Source organism: Scophthalmus maximus, chromosome 4 (assembly GCF_022379125.1).
Source record: "Scophthalmus maximus strain ysfricsl-2021 chromosome 4, ASM2237912v1, whole genome shotgun sequence".
Taxonomy (NCBI): Eukaryota; Metazoa; Chordata; class Actinopteri; order Pleuronectiformes; family Scophthalmidae; genus Scophthalmus; species Scophthalmus maximus.
Window position 1 is genome coordinate 25,238,580 of NC_061518.1, and position 21,421 is coordinate 25,260,000.

The following is a 21,421-nucleotide window of genomic DNA, read 5'->3' on the forward strand; positions in this document are numbered from 1 at the left end:
ATGTCAACATATTCTTATTCATCGTTATGTATTTTATTGATCCCTAAGTGCCGTAGCAGCGTGAACACACAGTAAAGACATAGAGACAGATGTACAGTACACAAAGCTCTTGAAGCTATATACAGTAAATGAAATGGGAAATATACTAACCAGACAAAATAATAATATTTTCAGCGGTATTTTCTGTTCATTTGACAAAGAAATGTAGTTAATGTACTGTATGTATAAAGCTTATGGCAAAAATGTTGATATTGAGTGTATGTCAACTTTAATTAGAATGTTTATTTACCTTCAACCAAAACCATGGTCCTAACTTGCAACCATAGACAGAAATCTGGATTCGAACCTGGTCCCTGAACACAAGGTTTTTGATAAGGTGTCTGATTTTATCTGTCGTACTGACACGTATTCATGCTGTGATTTATTCAGATGAATTGAACTGGTCAAAAGTGGAACGGACCAGAAGACACAGAGAAGTACAACAAATAAAAAAAAGAAGATTAAACGTGGAAACAAAGAAGCTGAGTGGGAAGAAGTGATTTGCTGTGATTTAAATGTTTTAATCTTCCCTTTACATATTTCCGTATGGATGCTCAGAGCATGCTCACGTGTCCTGTCATCCTCACATGGTTTTCACGACAGCTAGCACACGAGCACCTTTGGGAGACAAAGTGGCGCAGGCGATAATTTAGCTGTGTATATTCAACATCGTGATCACAGTCCGTGAAGCTCCGAGATAATAACTCGCACTGGAAGTGATGGACTACTCTCCAAACAGTTTTACCCACTTCTCATCGCACAGTGACACTCCAATGCGGCGGCTCACCTTCCTGATTCTCGCCCTGTCAGAAATGAGGAAATTAAAAACATGAAACAGGCCCGTTGCTCTGTGACAATCCTTTTTTTTTTTGTTTTTGTTTGAATACATTTTATTTTTATTATAAGTACAGTTCAGTAGTTACAAAACGAAGCATCTGCCATGAGGATACAGCAAAACATAAAGAGTGTTCAGCTCACAAGACAGGTTTTTGTACATAATATGTGGAGTGGAATGCTCATTATTATAGCTGGTTCAGAGGAGGAGAGAGTCCGCGCAGGACTCTCGCCCTTCATCGCTCATCTTTACACCCCTGGAAAAACCAGAGATGGGGTCAGAGGTCAAAGCCATTGGTCAGTGCCTCCAGCGGGACGAGTCCGATTGGTTCACTCGGACCCCATTTCCAGAATTCCTCCCTTCAAACACCCTGTTACACTTCCCTACAACCGCTCACGTTTCATAGGTCTCACTGTTATTATTTTAGTTTTGAATCCCCTCTTTTCCTGGTAGATTGAAAATGAAATAATGGTTAATTGTAATCTACATGAAAATCAAATGAAAGAAAAGAAAAAAAAAAAGGGAAACAAAGACGGGCTGTACTGCAGCGGAATCTCTTCGAGATGGAGTTGGAGCAGTGAATCATGCTGCTGCTTGAAGCAGTAATGGGCCGATGCTGCAGGTCAAAGGGGGATTTACATACAAAAGAAAGGTGGGGTAACAATTTGTCAAAGCCACATACAGTATAGAGGTTGGTCAAACTTAAAAAAAAAAAAAAAAGAGGAAGTATTATATTTGGACTGTATATACCGACTTAGAATTTTTCTCTGGGTTCACAAAAAATGACGTAGAAACATTTCACAAAGCCAAGGGACACACAAACACACACCTTCAGTTTAGTTAGTTATCTAGTTTTATACTGTATAGGTTGGATTTATAATACTATCACAGTGCCAAATACTTCTGAGAACCAAAAACAAATGAAAGAAAGAAGAAAGGATAAAGTCCCTCTATTCATAATGGAATCCTGTATATATGGGAGCAAATATGTTTGCAGCACAGGAGACGATTGTCATCTTTTTTCTTCTTTTTCTTTTTTCTTTTTTTTGATCAGTAAATGGAGAAGGCATAATGTACAGTACATATCAAATTAAAAATAAAATCAACCCTACATCCTACAGTCTAGCACAGCTACATAGCTTTGTAGAAGCAATAACAGATGACTTGTATCTAAGGCTATACACAATATGTCTTTTTTCCCCAGTTTTTTGTTCGTTTTTTTTTTTTTGTTCTCATTTTAAAGTAAATACATCAAACCATTTTCAGTAGTCATTAACACTGTGCAACAATGATCGGTGGCAGTATCTTACAAACATCTGCAACACTAGAGTTCTCGAGGTTGACATGAGAGATGAAGCGAACGGGTTGGAGGGTGATAAAGAAAGAAACAATTCCTCCACCTTTTTTTTCCCCCCCGTTTGTTTTTCCGGATCTTTTTTTCTTTTCCTTTTTAATTCTTCTCTGTCAAACTCTAGCAGGATGCCGACCTTTTGAGGACGTGGCTGTGCAAACTTCTGTCACTCGTTCGCTCGTCCTTGTCAAAACTCTTTTAAAACTTTTAGTTTTCACTTCTTTTTTTTTTTTTAAACTACTGTATATCTCTCTATGTACATTAAGCATCTATGGCTGCTGTGATGAATGATACAGAACAAGAAAAATAGACAAAGGAAGCCACGTGGCAGGGTGGAGGCCTGTACTGGCCTGGTTATGGAGAGGGGATTTAATATTGTTAAGTACATTTAGGGGAGTCTGAATATTCAGTCCTCTTCACAATTATCATTAGCACCACCATCATCAAAAGTCACCTATATGTGTATTTTCTTTTTTTTCTACCAGCAATACCATATTATCTCTGGAAACAAACTTGCAGATTGTCACATGGTGCCCCCTGTCCGTTGATTACCACAATCAGAGTGATGCATGGCCGTGGGACATAAAGACATGACTCGATGACAGCTGATAGGAGCCGAACGTGGCTGCTCTGACAGGAAATGTGCTTGGTCTCTGTCAACAGTCCAGTAACGTCGAGTTTCTATTCTACAGTAGAATACATTCCAGTACAATATAACGGCGGTCCGTGGACTTGTGAAATAATGGTCAACTTCATTTAACAGGAGAGAAATGTCTTTGAAAGCCTATTTGATTAAGCACAACACTTCAGTCCTAACTAAAAAAAAAGAAAAAAAAGAAAAGAAAAAGAGAGACATACCTTTCTAGCTCAAGGAATGTATCAGAAATCGTGGGGTGCCAGTTACAGGAGTTGCTAATCAGACAGGTAGTTTCATCAAATGAAAAACAACAACAAAAAATAAACATAGTAGAAGAGATAAGACAACAAAGACAAGGGGCATTCAGACCACAGGAGACAAAACAGGAACATTGTCGTCACTTTGTTTAGTGTTCAAGAAAAAAACGCTTGCGAAAGCCGTTAGGTCCATCACGTACATCCAGCCCCAAAACTGTCCTTCATATAGTTCTCACCTTCTTCTGACTTCTGACGGTAGTATGTGTTTTTTTTTCATCTTAAATAAAGTCTTTTGTTATAGTGTAATCCTTCATTTATCCTTCATCCTCCTCCTCCTCCTCCTCCTCCTCATCATCATCGCCATCATCATCATCATCATCATCATCATCGCCATCAGCCTCATCGTCCTGCCTTGCTCCGGTCTGGGCCATTAGTCTTTGTTTACAGCGTGGGCTTCCAGCCCCTCGGGGTCGCCTAGGTTATGGTTGTTAGGGTGGTTAAGGTCGCTGTTAAGGTGGTTGGGGTCGTGGGTCAGCGCGGGGTCATGGGTCATGGGCTGGTCCTCCTCTCCCACCCACAGATGCACTATGGCCAATGAGAGAACAAGAGGCAGATTAGCACCACGGGCCCAACAAACCGACCCCACCAGGCACAAACACGGGCACACACACACACACACACACACACACACACACACACACACGGCAGGGTCAGATGGATGGATTAAATATTTGAGACTGACAGCTTTGACCAAAAACGTTAAAGGGCCATTTCACCCAAATAACAGGAATAACAGTGTTCATAGCTTGTTTTAAAAAAAAGCTTTGGTTAAATTCCTCCAGAATCTGAGTGTGTACAGTGGAGGTGAATTGAATTGTGTCAGTGGTGCGCACTGCATTTCAAAAACTGCATTTGAAATAGCGTTTACAATTGCTGGAGAATTCATAGACCTCACCCGAGGTTTGTGTGGGGACTTTCTCTTCCTCGTGAAAACTGTGGGGGCCAACTGGATCGGTTTTATATTGGAAATGGTGATTGTTTGATTCCAGTGAGGTGACCCATGACTGACTGTTCGGACCAAACAGTCCCACGCAGCGGCAACTTTGACATTTTGCTTTTCAAGGACTGTCACTGCCATGTAGTGCGCTGTTAATCCTAATATGCTGGGGATGTGTGGTTAATATCTAATATATAACATACAGGGTGGACATAATAACAGGAACACCACGAAATGAAACAAATCCAAATATAGCAATCCTCCAGATTACCTCCATAAAGTTGACATTAAGTATAACCCTCTTACTGTATCACGGTGGTCTGCGTTGTGTTGCTGTTATTCTGTCCACCCTGCTCATTGCTCTAATCTGTTTAAGTAAGTATTAGCCAGGTGAGAAGCTGCTCTGCCTGTGAGCAAGGTCAGCAGAGCTTTCGTTTAGATTGCTCATTCTGCAGAATCTACCGTCGACTTCTCCCTCATGTTATATTTCTGCATCTTCTGTACACAGGAGCTCGAAGCCGTGAGATTCTGATCGCTCGCTCAGCGAGATAATCATTTCTAGAACGACACGAGGCGCCAGCACATCACTGCTATGACAACGGGAGTGGAGTCGTACTTGTTACAAGCAGGTTGGTCGGCTCAATAAGTGCGACATGAAGTGTGACAGTGGGTGAGAAGCGAAGTGAGCAATTCTAATAAAAAAGTTTTAAGACTCGGCGACACAGTAAGAAATGCACAACTGTAATTAGGTCCCATAGCAGCGGCCACTAAATAATGCAACTTCCCCCCCCCCCCCCACACACACACTTCCTCTTTCTGCGCTTCCATTCCCTCAGCAACTTCTTGGAAAATTATTTTGCAATAAAACACCGCGGAACACATTTGCATGTCATGTTCTTTTTAAAGTGGCGTTATGAATCTGACAAAACCAAATTAAAACACGGCTTTATTTGAACTGTGCTTGCGCAGGGATGGAAATGGATATCCAAATGAGAGGAAGTGCCACAGTAACAGAGGGAAAATAAAGAGCTAATAACATGATAAAACATCTCTTAGATTCTGCACTGAATAATAACTCTCTCGCTGTCTGTGCGTAGAATTAACAACCCCAACATCGCTCTGCAACCAACATTTACTTTACTCTCATATGGGTCCTCTATGAGCTTTCAATACTCTGATACTAAAGGATAATTACAAATAGCTTTTTTTCAGTTCTAATCATATTCGTGAAACCACTGACTGAAAAACTGGAACACGCAAGATAAAATCGGACTCATAATTCATCTCATTATAGTGAACTATAACATAACATAAAACACGTCAACATGACTTACTGTGAAATTACATGTGCAATGAAGAGTTGCCCGCTTTAACAGTCAGTTAACTGAAAATCTGATCTGAGATAAAATTCCCATCAGATTTGCAGCACATCTCAAAATTGTAATTCTTTACCAGAGAAGGATCTGCTGCCATGACCCACTCTCACCACTAGATGGCAAGCTAAGACAGTAAATAACACTGAAGTCCATGCGTAGAGCTGAGTTCACCTCTGAATCCATTTGTGGACAAGTCAATTCTCTACCGACAGAGGTGCAGTTTGATTTTTTTCTTCTTCTGTTCAATAAAGTCAGAATGAAATGAGAAGATAATTTACCAACGCACTTACTGAAAACAATGAAAGACGGCAACATTGAGCGTCACTCCTAAACATCGATCTGTAACATTTTTTTCCTCCATTATGTTGGACCAAAGTTTCAATCACAAAGAAAGTTTCCTTGTTTTGAAGCTTCACAGACGCGTCTCTCCTCCCCAAGGGCACTTCTTGCCTTTGACATGCCCACGTAAAGAAACTTCCTGTAACGAGCTCCAGATTAGGCCCCATATTTGATTTTCACTGTTCATTAACTAAGCCACCTGGAATGTTATTATTTAAGCGCGGTGCGCCTTCTCCCCAAACAACTGCCGCTGCGAAGGGGGAGAGATTTCCCGGCCAACTTTATAGATTTAGCATAACTTCCCTCTCACAGTTTTTAATTTCCCATTCGGGCAGTCGGCAGATGCACCTCGCAGACACGGAAAGCCTGTCTGGCTTTCATTTATCGCATGGAGTCAAGGGCTCATCTATTTTCTTCTATTGACGACTCTGCCCTTCTAGGTGGCTGATGACCACATGATGGAAACGCGATGGCATGATGATATTGATAAAAACACATTTCAATTGGGGAAAAAAGAAAAAGTGAAGCCCCCAATCCCCAACATTAACTGTGTAAGAGTGTGGGCCCCCTCCTGTGGTGTGTTCTGGGATAACAGACGGCAATAGGTGTAGTTATTGGGAAAGGAAAAGGGACCGAGGGAAGGAAAACATATGGTGCGAGGACACACAGCTCCAGGATCCATCCACTGTTAATACATGTGTCATGCTTAGCAGAATGGATAAATGGGAAGGAGGATGGAACAATGGCAGACTACTGCACCCTGAGCACGTGTCGCGGAGCGCCTCAGGATACGGTGTGAGTGCACACGTGTGTGTGTGTGTGTGTGTGTGTGTGTGGTCTCAGATGTACTGCCTGACATTAATAGCAGTCAGTGAAAACATCACAACAGGCTCTCACCAAGTAGAAGCTGGCATTTTGCAGCACATCACCCCGCGACTCCTGGGCCTGGCAGTGTGGCACACTTCTACAGAATTTGTCTTCTACAAATTAAGCATAAAACACCAAACTAAGTAATGCTGTTGCTTCTGTTCCAGAGGCTCCCCCACTTTACTCTGTCGGACCTTGGTGACCATTAGGGTCCAGCTCGTATAGACTGGTGAAGATTGATACTTAGTGGAAAGTGGATCGAAACCGTCCTCAGCTGACATTTGGTTCCACCCCACGCTTTTCACACGGAATCATGAGATGCAGAAACTCTTAGTACGTGCCGATGATCTACATCTCTCATTCGCCATTGTTTTGGTTTTAATCTGCCAGGTTTTGAGGAATCTGTCTCTGACACGTCCATCTCCACACCAATACGGTGGACTGAATGGTTTGTTCCTGTTCCTCTGGATCATCCACTGAACGCACAATTGAGATTTAAGATCACAAGCATATCGCTAGTTCTGTGAAAAATATTCACAATGAGTATTATGAATTAACCGTAGTTTCCAATGTGCTTTTTCCCAATGTTTTATGAACCACGACTTAAAATCTCACCTCCGTGGTATCGAAGGGAAGTAATTACACATACAGGTATCTCCAAATCTGTCTAGGTATGACCTTAACAATCAGCATGACAAGATATCACAAGAGCATGGCTGAGTTGTATTATCGCCCATCTCATCAGGTCAAGGGGGAAGGAAAAAATTCTTTGCTCGCAGTGGTCACAACCGGCGGTCATACGTAAACTGGTGACAAGCAGGTGACAGGTAGTGTTATTTCGGACAAAGAGTTTGAGGGAGATGAGTGAGCGAAGAAGAACTTGTTAGACGGAGTGAGACAGCTTCTGTCTGAGGCAGCTGAGGAAACTTCTCCACGACTGGAAACACAGGGAATCAGCTGGATGCCTGGTATCTACAGTAATCACACATACATATATATATATATATATATATATATATGTGTGTGAGTGTACATCAGTGACAGTGGCGTATGTGGACCTCAACAGTGTGTAAGAGTGAACAGTGTCGGAGCCACTGAATGTGGCTGTGGCTCCTTTGTTCCCACCCCCAGGCTTCCGGGCCCTGCACTTGCAGGAAAGTGTTGTTCTTGGCACAGCCCCGTCACATTGTACAGCCCAGTATTTATAAATATGTAAATATATGAGCGGCACCAGGCATAACACCGCTCGCTTGTATACACCAAGGAGGAGCGGCGCGGAAGTGAACGCACACAACCAGCGCCCCCCCCCACCCCCCTTAGCTAAAAATTGTATTTTTAGATGGTTTTAATGAATACAGGATGTTTATAGTTACCATTCCCTGTGATTCGCACAAAAGACTAGAAAAATCCACATCCACCCCTCCTCTGCGCCCTTCCCGCCCCCCCCTCCCTCCCCCCAATCCCTCAAAGCACTACTAAGGAAGAAGACGGGAAGAGGTGAGGGAGAGAGAGAAAAAAAAAGAGGCAAATTTGTGGCGAAACGCAGCAGGATTGTTGTGCTCCCAGTCTGCTTTCGCCTCAGATCCCTATTAGACAAACAGAGTGTGGTGTTAAGGTGCAACAAAGAGCGACGAAAAACTCCAGAGTGCGGGTGGAGAGAGAGAGGGAGACGAGACAAGATGTGCAGCGGAGAGCTTCCTCACGAAGCCACTTCAAGGCGGAACACAATTTGTGTGTTATTTCTGTGTTGTTTTGTTTTTTTAAAGTCGCAAAAATAATACAAAAGCCCAAATCAATATGTGCGAGGAGTGTGGGTAAAAAGGCTACCTGTTTTCTGTTGTCTGTGATAATCTGTGTGTTTTTTTTTCTCGCGTGCGATGACTCCCTGTCGACTTGTTTTTCTTTTTACAAACTCAGTTTGGTTTTGCCGCAAACTCTCGGGTGGAGTGCGAAGGCGCCGCGCGCGGCAGGGTGAAAAGATTCAAGGGAGAAAACAAAGTAGAAAGAAAGAAAGAAAAAAGAAATGGAAAAAACGAATGATCGCAACACAATGAAGGGAATGTTAGTGGCCTCTTTCTATCTCTCGCTCCCTGTCTCCAAAACTATTTCTGAGGCTAAAAGATTGCCGGCTTGATAATACCTCCGCTGAGCAATTTAAGCCCAAACACTCTGATGCTACAATCTGTCTTCTCTGCCTGATAGCGCTTTTCTCCCCTCTCCTCTCCAAATTACTTTCTTTCATATCTAATTATATTTGCTAATGATCTTATAAGAGAATAATGGAATGTGCTTGATCTATTACCTTTTTTTTTTTCTCCCTTCCAATACATAAATACAATGCGGGGGGAAATGACTATTGGAGACAGGAGGAAATGTTGTTTTTTTCTTTCTTTTTTTTTGTTAATGTTTTTGATGAGAGGGAAAATGAAGCTGGGAGCTGCAGGGTCATTAATGGGCAATGAACACAGAGGTCATCTCTCATATTGTCTCTGACATTTCCCTCATCTGACGTGCTTGAAACAATCACAGCCTCATCCCCGCTCTCCCCTCTGCTTCGCCGTTTCTCCGTCACCTCGCAGATATCCACCCCCAGTCGCTGTGATCTTCCAATGGCAAACAACGAACTTTGTTAGGTGCCAATTCGGCCCCACTTATTTATCGGCGGCTTTTGCGTTCAGCCGGAAACTCTCAAGAGTCGAGTCCCCATGGGAGGGTGTGATTGAAGACGTATCACAGGAAAGTCATATGAGAGACAGGTTTAAAAAAAAAGAAAAAAAAGAAGTGTGGTGCAGAGCGCCACACGGGACCCCCCAACGGCTCTGTCTGGGGGTTCGGAGAGGGGACTTGGCAGGCCAACCCTCTGTGGTAACACTTAAAAGGCCAGGCTGCAGATTGAATTTTGACGTCAGCTTCGGTCCGGATTTCCACAAAATCACACAAGAAATGTAGCAGATCTAATTATCGTTCCCTATTCAAATGAGGTCTTTCTGCTGTTCAGCACACACTCACAAAATCCATCGGCCTTTTAACTGAATAGCTCTTCTCTCTTTCTGTTGCCAAACCCCTGTCCCGTCCTGTCCTGTCCCTCCCTCCCTCCCTCCTCGCTGCCTTCCTCTTAAGCCTCTTCTCCATTCTTCCCCCCCCCACCACCTATTTTTTTCCCCCCTCACAGGACAAGCCAAGCCATGACAGGCACTCTAAACCCCCTGTATTAATGGAAGGAAATGGCATTCGATCCCTGTTTGATCTCCTAATCATTTCTGATGAAATGATAATTAGTGCCCTTCCAATCCTCCCACAGAGGAGGAGAAAGGGCTGGACCGAGGGGGGGGGGAGTGGGTAAACGCATAACTACCCCCCCCCCCCCAAAAAGAAAAAAACGTCTTGCCTTTTTGGACCCGAAATGACATCTCTGTCACCAAGCTGGGCATGTTCATAACCAACAAGTGCTTTCCTTCATTGCAAGTTTCCCATCCTTTACACACAGAGAACGGGGGGTTCACACACACACACACTCAGACACCCAGATACACAGTGCTTGGCGACTGCCGTCTGTGATTCTTTTCAGCTGACATAATCCTGATTGATTCGTTCAGCAGATAAAAACTGGGTCCACTTCTGCCCTTGTACTGGGGGGTGGGGGTGGAACATAATACAGCCTTTTATTCAGCAACAATGTAACATAATGGCGTTGGAATGTGCAGGGGGAAAAAAAGGCCACATCTTAAATGCTCGTGACACACAAAGAGAGAGAGGGAAAGAGCAAACCCCGCCCCCCCCCCAAAAAACAGAGGAATAAAAAAAATGACAGGAATTAATCACTAAGTGCCACATGTGCCTTGGTCCATCAAGGTCAAACGAAGGCTGCTATTTTGGACATCTTGTTTTCATTGTCTGTTTCTGTGTCCTCCTGGGTCGTGGACTTGTGTGTTCACACCCTTGTTTGGTCCGTCCCTTCTTTACCTCCACGTTGGCTTCAAGTCCTCAGGGGGAAAACGCGGGCCTGAGGTCTTAAGTCTCCCAAACGTCAGCCGTAGTTTTTTTCCTGAGAGGGAACGTTCTGGTGTGAGGGGCGGGAGCAGGTGGGATCAAACGCCGCTGCTCGTTGTCTTGTCTTCTTTTGGAAGGCGACGCACGTCCGAACACCCCTCGGCCGTTCTCTGGAGCTCTGGACGGAGGCTTCCCCAGCGGACGCTTGTATTAGTGCCCTCAGCTGTTCAGTGTGAGTCACTCTGCCGTAAAGCGGTTTGTGTTTTCCATAACGGCTTGTGAGCTTAAAAAAACAACAACAACAAAAAACTGCCTGAGCGGCATAATCTCACGTCACGGAGTCTCTTTAATGTGATTATCTCCTATTAAACGTTTCAAGTTGAGCACTTCAGTGTCTTTTTTGCTGTGGTTTGCGTTTCTTACGTTCCTCAGCCCACATTTCTATGTCTTCTTCATTTCTGAGCAGCTGTGTGTAAAAAAAAAAAGAGAAAGAAAGAAGACATACTGCTGCTACAAGAAGAGGAAGAAGAACGTGTTGATTTATTTCACGTAATGGAGAGATTAGCTCCATGAGATGATAGAATGTATAAACCCATTTAAAACTGTGTAATGTTTAATCCCCCCAAAAAGCTCTTTTTGAAACATTTTAGAGTTAAGTTTTTATTTGAATGTGAACATGTGTGAGAATGATGCGCTGCGCAGCATTTCAGTCTGTGGTACCTTGTTGTGACCTTCAGAGTTGAAATTGAATTTCCATCATGAGGAGCCAATCTTGACACGCACACACACACACACTCTAAGTGATGCCTTTCCAGCGCCTCGCAAACTTCTCGTCCGTTGTTTGGTTTTGAAGAGCGGCGCCGGCATGAGAGCGCGCGGCCTTGCCATCGAGTCAACTGCATTAATTGTAGGCGCTAATCTGCAAGCCACGGTGTGTATCCGCCCAAGCACAGAGGTGGTGACATATCTGGTTACTAATTCAGTGTGGCGTGGAGCCAGGTGGGAGATGGGAAGGAAGAAGGAGTCAGTGCCATTGAAATGTGCCCCCCCCCCCCCCCCCATCTATCTGACGGGCAAAAGAAGAGGAGGCAGACAAAAGGGTGTGATGACAAAGTATGGAGGATGTATGTAGATCACAGGAGGAGGAGAGAATGAACTAGAGACACGGCAGCAAATAGGGCAATATTATATAGGGCAATATGCATATATAGGGCAACAGTAAGTGTGTTGCCCTGCTAAAGTCTATAATATACTCACTCATAAAGACAGACACAGACAGGAAAATACCGAATACGAGCGGAGCCATAAATCTCCAGCTCAAATAACGAAGCCAAAATATCAGGCCTCTCATTAAACATGCACACTGGTGAGTCAGTGCGCTCCACCTCTGGAGACCCCCTCTCCTTAAATCTCAACAATCAGCGGCTTCGGCACAATGCTATCACTTGAAATGTTTGCATCAATTAAACTCGGGCAAAAATGCAGAGAGCAGGGCAGAAGATTAGAGGATGCAGATACCGAGATGAAAAGAAGTCAAGTCTCTGCAGGGGGAGGTTAAGAAGACGGGGAGACAGGGGAGGGAAAGCAACCCAGCGCCAGCCATCGTCATTTATAACCACGGAGAAACCTGTGGCTGCTTCCCAGCGTTACCATGGCGCGGGGAGAGTCCTCCCAAGCCTCCCAGGGTTACAGATACAGAAATGAAAAGCAGTTCAGGATGAGATGGTTCAGAGGAGCGGGTGGTTGGTAGGAGTGGGACAGAAGGAGGAGGAGGAGGAGGAGGAGGAGGTGCGAGCTCTATGAGCTCCTGTAACATGGGCTTAAATTTAGAGTATTAAGGTGCAGTCACCTGCCGTATGCTGAAGCTCGACCAGCAGAGACTGTCAAGATTTATGGAAGCTGGAACGGTCCACGGTGACTGCAGTGTTTTCCCGGAGCAGCTTTAATCTGAGTCTAATGTTGGCACTTGTACTTCATTTACAATCAGTGTATATTATCATTTAAAAGAACACTGGACCGAGACCTAAATGAATGGAAATGTATGCAAAGGCTATAAATTAATATGAACACACACAGTGTCCTCACAGCCAGTGGGGCCGGTGAAGGAATGCCTATCAAAGTGGAGTTGAGGGATTTGACTCGACGCTCTCGGTGCTCACATCGTTGGGCTTATTACCATTCAAACTAATTCACACATACAGTGGAAACCCTGGGGCCAACTTTTCTGCAATGTAACTGCACTAACTCATGAAAAAGAGTACAAATACGAATGTTTTCCAGGATACTGTTAGTGAAGAAATGCTCTGTCACAGGGATACAACTGAGGAATATTGTAATATCCTTGCATAAGCAAAGGAGTGTGTGATTATTGTTCTTTGATGACGGCGAGTTACTCTCAGTAGCCATGTGAGGCTCGTATAATACATTAGGCTAAATGTGAATGTGAATGGATTATATTTAAAAAAGCAATTCAACAGTATAAAAACGATGTGGCACTCTGATAGAAACAATGCCTCCTGTCTGAAGACGTACAGTTTAGTGATTTATAATATTTATAACCGTGTTCCACACATGAGTGAAAGATCAAGATGGATTTTTCGCCCCCATTTTTGTTTTGGGGTTTTTGGCAGAAACATAAGGATGCCCACACTTACATAGTAAAGCGCTGCTTAATAACCCATTAATTTGCCTTTTCTCATTCCCCTTTTTCTTCCTCCAGCAAACTCCAGATACACACCCGTTTACATCCCAATTTCAGCTTTCCATGATGTCACGAGAGAGAGAGAGAGAGAGGAAAAAGGCAGGGAAAGTGAGAACTAAACAAAAAGTGGAGCACCTGGCTTCTTCTTAACGTGGTTTCACGGGCTTTCTGTGGTCTCCGATGATTCAACAGTTGCCGCCATAAACATCTGCTGCCTGCTCTTAGCAGATCTCAATTAAGACTCGCACAGCCGGCAGCGCCGTGCCTTACTTGTGCTAAAGCTGGTTTTTTTCTCCTCCCTTTCCTTTTTTTCAACATGCCAAACGAGACACAGGGGCCAAGAGGTCACGCGAAGCGCGCGCTCGGAGACGACGTTCAGAGGAGGTCGGAGGTGTTGGCAGGAGACTCCAGGGGAGAGGCTCTGCTGCCAACACTGGCAGCACTTTTGAGAAAATAAGAGCGAGCAACGGGAAAAAAACAATGTTGACAAGCAGCAGCCTTAAGCCTTCCCTCATTTGTTCTCCACGCGTCCTTTTTTTTTTTTTTAAAACAGGCACCCGGCACTCAAAAGACAGAGAAAGAGAAGAAGGAGTGAGTGCTGATATGATTATGTAAATGTAAACAGGATTTCCTGCCGACTGGAAGCCGTTTTTTCTCCCTCTCTCTCCCTCTCTGACCCGTTCTCCTTGCAAATCTTCCATTTAAGACGAATTCCCCCGGGGAGGCCGCTGCGCTGTTACTTAACGGGATAATTATGATATACGAAACCTTTCCAAGATCAGCCCCCCCGCTCCCCACCCTTCACACACACACACACACACACACGCGCGCGCTCTTCCTCCTCGTCCTTTCCTTCTCGCCGACTCTCTCCGTTTCTCTTTTTCCTCACTCTCTTTCATTTGCTCGCAGGCCTCTGCTCTGCCTTCTGTCCGTGTTTTGGACGGTAACTGCGACGCGTCTCCGCTGTCCAAAATAACCGCAAACTTAGGTCCAAACTAGGCGGGTTTTTTTGGACTGACCACTGGTGACACCGCTCTCTTTTGGGGTTTGAGGCTGTCGACACTGAACCGTATTGAATTCTTGTCATCGTGGAAATGCTTGTGAAGCGGCGTGCGGTCCATCATCTGCCACTAAAAGCTATTTGAAATCCCTTCATACTCCACGACCCTCAGAGTGCTGTCTCATGCTGCTCGTGCAATGCAAGCAAAGGGGAAAAGGAGCTTGTTTTATTATGCTTTCGATGAATCTGCTAAAGAAAGAAAACTTCTTCTTTTATTTAAATGTGCAGGAAAATGTATTACAACAACAACCTTTTTCTAGCTTGTTTCCTGTAGCTATGGCAAATCATTTCCCCGCAGTCATATCAAAACCATCGGATGTGTGACCATTTGAAAAATGCCTGTCCATCTGTTTAAAGGAAGACAACAAGTGTGCCAATATCTAAAGGTCCTGTCATACGTGTATTCATTTTGTACTGTTATATTCTACCAGAAGTAAATTCACAGGCTTACTACATTTCCTCGCTCCCCACCATATCCCTAGTCCAGTAAAGTGTATTTAACGACGAGAGGCCTGGAGTTGTCTCTCTCTGAGCGCAGATTGTTTCGTGTTCTGCTAACTCTAAAAATAAAAATACTTTGAGACACAATTAAAAAAAAACTCTCACAAAGCAGCACCTTTGACATGCCGCCTTTACTAACATACAGCATGCAGTCAAACCTTCTTCAAACCCACAGACGATTATTTTAAATACTATAGCGGAGATTTTCAATGTGTGCAAAAAATGCCTAATGGAAAGACAAAGGAAAGTCAGGCTAAATTTTTGGGGGGAAATTGTGTAAATTCAGGACATTTTGCACCAGACATCTACAATACTTCAATTCAAAATTCCACATGAGACTTCTCTGTTTATGATTAAGGAGGCTAAAAGGGGGGCCTTTTTAAATGAATGTTCAGGCTGTAAAGATTTTTAATGTTGACATTTCAAGTCTGTTCCATTCAGCTGTGTAAATCTTCTTGTCTGACAAATCCTTCATCGCACTCGGACCTTAACACCATGACCTCACAATGGAGGAACGGAGCAGCAATCACATTATATTCCACATATTCCTCCGCTAACCCACTGTGCAGTGTGTCTGCGTGGGCACACGTGTGTGTGTGTGTGTGTGTGTGTGTGTGTGTGTAACTGGTTGCTTCCCATAATATACTGTGCTCACCCTTTGATCTTTCACAGATAAGAAGTCTTTCCGGAACAAAGAAATACGTACTTTTGATATAAAGGATCACAAATGTGTGTAAAAAAAAAAAAAAAAAAAAGGTAGAAAAGAGTCGAAATTATGCTGCGCAAAACATTTCATAATGCAGACGCACAGCTTAATTGCAAATCTCTGTGGTTGTTTGGTTCCTTATTTACTCTTTCAACTTTGTTACGGAGCCACACGTCAAACTATTTACGCGCTGGTGTAAGCACTTTCGGCTATGACTCTCTTCGCTTGACAACGGCCATAAACAGAGGAGCGAGAGATCAAAACTGTTCATCAGAGAGCGTGACAGATGACAGATATGGCAAGTGATTTTCCATGATCTTCTGTGCACATGTGTGTGGCGGGGGGGGGGGGGACTTCAAGGGATGGAAAAAAAAACATGGAAGGATGGGGGGGCACAGGATGAATATGAAAAAGACAAAAAAAAGAGACGGAAATCAAAGAAAGGTTTCTTTCCACATCTGGTAGTGCAGCGCGAGAAAAGGCACAGAGAACGCGTGGTCTTCTGCAACGATAACGATGTGTCGAGGGCGGAGCGTTATTTTCCACGGTGTGGACCGGACGTTGGTCACAGTCATCGGTTTGTGTGCTCTGCTAATCGAGTTCTCAAAAATGACACAAATGTAATGTTTCGGATCTGACCTTGAATGGGTGCGGACATGACAGACGACATGGAAACTTTGTGAGCATATTGTGCCGTGAAAAAGAAAAGGTACTTGGGCTGACTGAGCCCCCTCCAGCACTGAGTCAAAGTAGCAGAGAGAACCCCCCAATACTACACAGGGGTCTCTACAGGTTTCACAATCTTTCAGGTTCTTGTTAGCGGCAGGACAATATGTTGCATCGTATTTTAAGGATGATGATTTATGAGCTTATTGAATAGACAAATGTAAATAACGGCAGGGTGATACTCATGGACACTTAGATGAAACCAGTGAAAACACAGGCAAAGTCGAATAAATCGGGAGGGAAATGATGATGTTGGTAATAATTATTAAAAAAGAGTAAAAGTGTAATTTAACAATTACAACTACTTCGACCCAAAGCTATATATATATATATATATATATATATATATATATATATATATATAAAACTCTTCTTGTCCATAAAAATAGTGAGCAGAAAATGTCTCTGACTCCAGGACAGTCAGTGCAGGTTGTTGAACGTGTACTTTTACTGTAAATGGACCTCTCAGATATTTGGCTCATAATCGGAAAAACATAAACGAAAAACGAGCAGACAGGTGAAACGGGAGGGAAATGATGAGTGAGTGGTTTCTGCCTAAACAAGGACAGTATTGCGTGTGATCTTGCTTGCCCATTACAATTACAAATTGTTGTATAAAGATGAATGCATTGCAAGCCTATTCTGATTTGGATGCGTAAGGAATAATTTAGAAACACACACTATCTCTCTCTCCGACTGCGCCCGCTTGCCTCTGTGCTCCCCTTCCCTCTCTCAACCATTGTTTCGCTGCGTTGAAATCCATAACATTTCTTTTGTTCCCCTACTTTCTGCAAAGCCTGCTCTCTTATTTTCCCAAGGCCAAGAAACTTCAGACATGAGAACCACTGATATAAAACCAGGGAAATTTACCTGGGATTAGCAGCCATTGACAAATAACCTTGGTGATAGATGCACAGTAGATTTGGTTCAAAGCTCTCCCGGCAGCCTCAAAAGAGATTAGTTCACTTCTTATCAGGTCAGCCGCGTCGCCTGGGAAATGTGTTTAAAGTCACATTGATTTATTGAAAGATTCCCCAATAAGAAGATATCGCTTGACTTAAGGAGTGTGTGTGTGTGTGTGTGTGTGTGTGAGAGTGTGTGTGTTCTTCTGTGTGTCATGTGAATAAGCGCTTCTAATAAATTATACTGCCTGCTCAAGCTGTAAGGGAAAAAAAAAAAAAAAACTCCACACAAAGACATTTTCAACAAACGAAAAGTGCGCTTCAAACCAGAAGAGCAGTTCTAGATAACTGGCGTTGAACACTGCCGCCGCCGGAGAGAGACATTCCCATTCTCTCTCCACCTGTCCTGCCCGGTCGCTCAGTCCCCCCCCTCCATTCACCCCATGCTGGTGGTGCTGCTGAAAACAGTGATTGTACAGTGGTGAGACACAGAGTGACACTGACAGGGAGGTATAATAAGGCCTCTTTGTTCCCCGCGGAGAGAGAGAGAGGTAGAGAGACATGCAGATAGGGAGCGGCTTTCATTTACACCATTACCTTCTTAAGCGTCATTATCGGGCCAAGGAGAGGAGGACTGTGGGAAAGCGGGCGGGGCCACCGGATGAGGGGAAACGACAGATATGACATGTTGCCAGGTCCATCTGAGGGCTGACATTCCCAATTCTTCTCTCCCTCCCCCCTCACGCATATAGTACACACACAAGGTTTGCCAAGCTATCCTTGTTAGGACATCGCATTGACTTCCATTCATTGTTGGCAGCCTCACCGTAACACACACACACACACACACACACACACACACACACACACACACACTGTTTGTCTTGTAAACTTCCGGTTTACTTGTTCATCTCTGATTCCTCCCTGCATACATGTCCTTTTCTTTGGTTTCTGACATATGTTTTTTTTTGCATGGGCCATCCCATAGACTCTTAGATGATGAAGATGGGCCACATGGCAGCTACCCAAAAGTGAGGCCAAATCATCCTGATCGCCCCCTGGTGGCCGGCCGCAGTACAGTATATGTCATAAACCCTGCCGCCCTCCAACCCAGGCTTCATTTCTCTACGACGGGAGGGGAAAAAAATGGGAACAAACGGTCCACTCCACTCCTTTTTCAACATTCATACTCAGACTAGCGACATAAAAAGTTTTTACCTTGGATGTATTTCCAAGTGGAACAATATGAATGCCTTCAAGTGAGGTATTCTTATATTTGAATGATTATTGCATCTATGTTGGCAAGCCTCTCACTCACTTCATAAGACCTCTGCCTTAATGTCTGACTCCACACTAAACCTGAAAGAATGATCTGAACATCGTCATGATGGATCGAGAAAACAACAAACACAGACTGTCGGCACATGCTTAGAAGTAATAAAATACCCTGTGATGCCGTAGCATTAAGACTTCATTAGACTTTTGCTTTATTGAGACTTCCCATTCTCTTCCCCCTCTCTGTCTCTTGAGAATCTGGTCATGTCTTCCTGTGTACCATCTCAATGTACATACAGTATTTGGATTATTTTATTCGCCTTCTGTCTCTTGATTGCTGTCTTCTCATCTCTCTCTCTCCAGTTTCTCTATCCCTCCGCATATCTCCAAAGAAAAACCTCCCACCGTCCATCTCTCTCCCATGTCCTTCCCTCTCCCCGCCTCCTTCCACATACCTCCATCCTTCCTTTCTCTGTCTGTCTCTGTGTCAGATTCCATGCTTCCTCCATGCCTCCGTCTATCTCTCCCGCTGTTTGCTTTTAACTCTTGAGGTCATCCGGGACCCCTGGGCAGCTATCCCAGAATGCTGAGACGGCTAACATCCTGCGGAGTTGCCTTCTGGACAGAGTGGTCAACTGAGCCAGGGCTGGATCGGTGCTCGGGCCTCAACCATGTATTCAGCCACTTCTACACCCAGACAAAAGACCAATCTTCAGAGGCTCTTTGGCGCGGGTGGCGGTTCTATACCATATCGTCACAACTGCTGCAAACCTCAGACTGTTACATCAACATATAGCGTTGATAACATCAATAAATCCCCACCACCTTCATTTGAAGACATCAATGTAATCAGCACAGCCAACTAACCAGATTGGCAGCTTTCGACGGGTGTCTTTAATGTGTTTTACATTGCGAGCCATATTGTGCCGTGGCACAAAAATCATTTTATTTTATTTAAAAAAAAAATTGCTACAAAAGGGATGTACTCCCAGCTCAAGCTGAGGAAGAGCTTGCAGAGATTCTGGCAGGCAGGAAATAAAAAACATAAGACAAAGAGGGGAGGAGAAGACGTTTCCTCGTTGTGTCAGGAAGCAACAGGGTAGAGGGAATGGTAAAGTGGTGTAACATAAATAAGTGTATTTGTCACCCTATCCTAATGGAGAGGAGGGCTTTACTATACGGGCTAAGTGACTGAAACACTAAGATTACAAAGTTGCAGACTGCGCTGTGATGCGTTTATCTGATGAACACAACACTCTTGAGTTTCAGAGAAGTTAACACAAGGGCCCGTGTCTCTGTGTCACCGCTCAAGTGGAAAGCTATAATTAGCGATGGAGCCGATGCCTGAGTAATTCAGCTACGCACACAAACATGCAACGACGCTGCGCTTTCATGTAGAGTGGACGGGTAATAATAAGATGACAAGGAATCAGCGGTCCGCGCGCGCGCACGCAAATATACACGTCTCGTCCTTCGCCGCAATGTGGCAACGGAACAATGACGTCTTGTCCAAATTAAAGGCCACAAGTGTATGTACCTCTATGCTCGTGTGTTTGAGAGGCGCGCAAGTGTGTGTGTGTGTGTGTGTGTGTGTGTGTGTGTGTGTGGGTGCATTCATCCACTGTCTACCCCGTGTAGATAAACAGGCAAGCCAGTGATCAATACATAACACAGAGAGTCAAAAACAATATCGCAGCATCAAGGCCTTTGTCTATAAATGCCTGTGTTTATTCGATAGGGAGGGGGGAAGAGAGGCTCGGGAGAGATTGGGTCTGCTTGACCAGAGATGGATGAAGAAATCAATCTGTGTGTCTCTGCTTTCAAACAAATAAGGAATGTATCGAGGCAAAACAGGTCTCTGCTCACACCACACAAGACATGAACACATGCACATCTTACATGCCGTTGCAACAGGAGCAGATCAGTTTAACAAGTTAAACTGATTAACCCCCCCCCCCCCAAATCAAGTACGAAAAAGAAAGAATTTATCAGAAACAAGAAGAAAAATCTAAACAAGAGACTGGTACATCGGCCCGAGGTCAGTATAAGTTCATCATGTGTCAACCTCTATGTTAAATTGTACACTGGTTACGGGCAATGTTGCCCAGCGTCCTTTGATATGACAATTTGATTTGTCATCTGCAAATGCTTCGATCTACACTCTTTCGGTCAGTATTGAGCATAAAAGAGCTAAGATGAAACTTTGTTTTCTTTTTTCTTTACTATTTATGTTATGTATGTGATGTGTAACTATGTGATTGAAAGAAACTAAACTAAACTAAACTAAAAACTCAAATCACGGTATGCACAATAGGCCTATAGAGGTTCCTCAAGTTTGAGCATCGAGGCAACAGCCATTTGTGATTAGACACATTCACATATATTTCCCTAAATGTCTGTGGTGTTCATTGCCATTTTGTATACGGAGCGGCAGGTGGAGAGGTGGAATTGTGAAATTGTCGTAGTGATAGTGAACATTTCAGGTCACATCACCCACCCCTAATCAAATGCAGCGCAAAAAAAGCGCTTCCTTCACGCTCACCTCCTCACTGTCTCGCAGCGCAACATGTCAGTGCGACAGTGCTTCTGTGACTGCTCATGTGGCCGGACAGCTGCTTATCACAGAGGCACAGCAATGAAGTCTGAAAGCAGACGATGAACAAGAGGGATAGAAAACGCAGCGAGAGCGAGAGAGACGGACAGCTGCGTCGGTCTTAGAACTCGTGCGCGAGAGATTGTGCTTGAGTGTGCGTCAAAGTGCCGTGGCCGGTGTCAGTCGAGAGCCGCATCAAACGCACCGAGCTTTTCGGAGACAATGATATGGACAGAATGTCAGCAGCAACAACAACAACAGTGTGTGTT

The 21,421-nt window shown here is 44.0% G+C and overlaps 1 protein-coding gene across 5 annotated transcripts in view; it reads right to left on the minus strand.

Annotated features, from left to right (window-relative positions):
- The window catches only part of znf536 (zinc finger protein 536), a 224,190-nt gene that overhangs the window by 17,956 nt on the left and 184,813 nt on the right, over positions 1 to 21,421 (minus strand). The window contains exon 9 of one of the 5 annotated variants that reach the window (XM_047331631.1): positions 900 to 3,704. The exons of the other annotated variants lie outside the window; for them this stretch is intronic. Within the exon in view, the coding sequence (XP_047187587.1) occupies positions 3,550 to 3,704 (155 nt within the window). The 3' untranslated portion in view covers positions 900 to 3,549. Of the gene's footprint in view, positions 1 to 899; positions 3,705 to 21,421 lie in introns of those variants that run through there. 5 annotated transcript variants of the gene reach the window in all.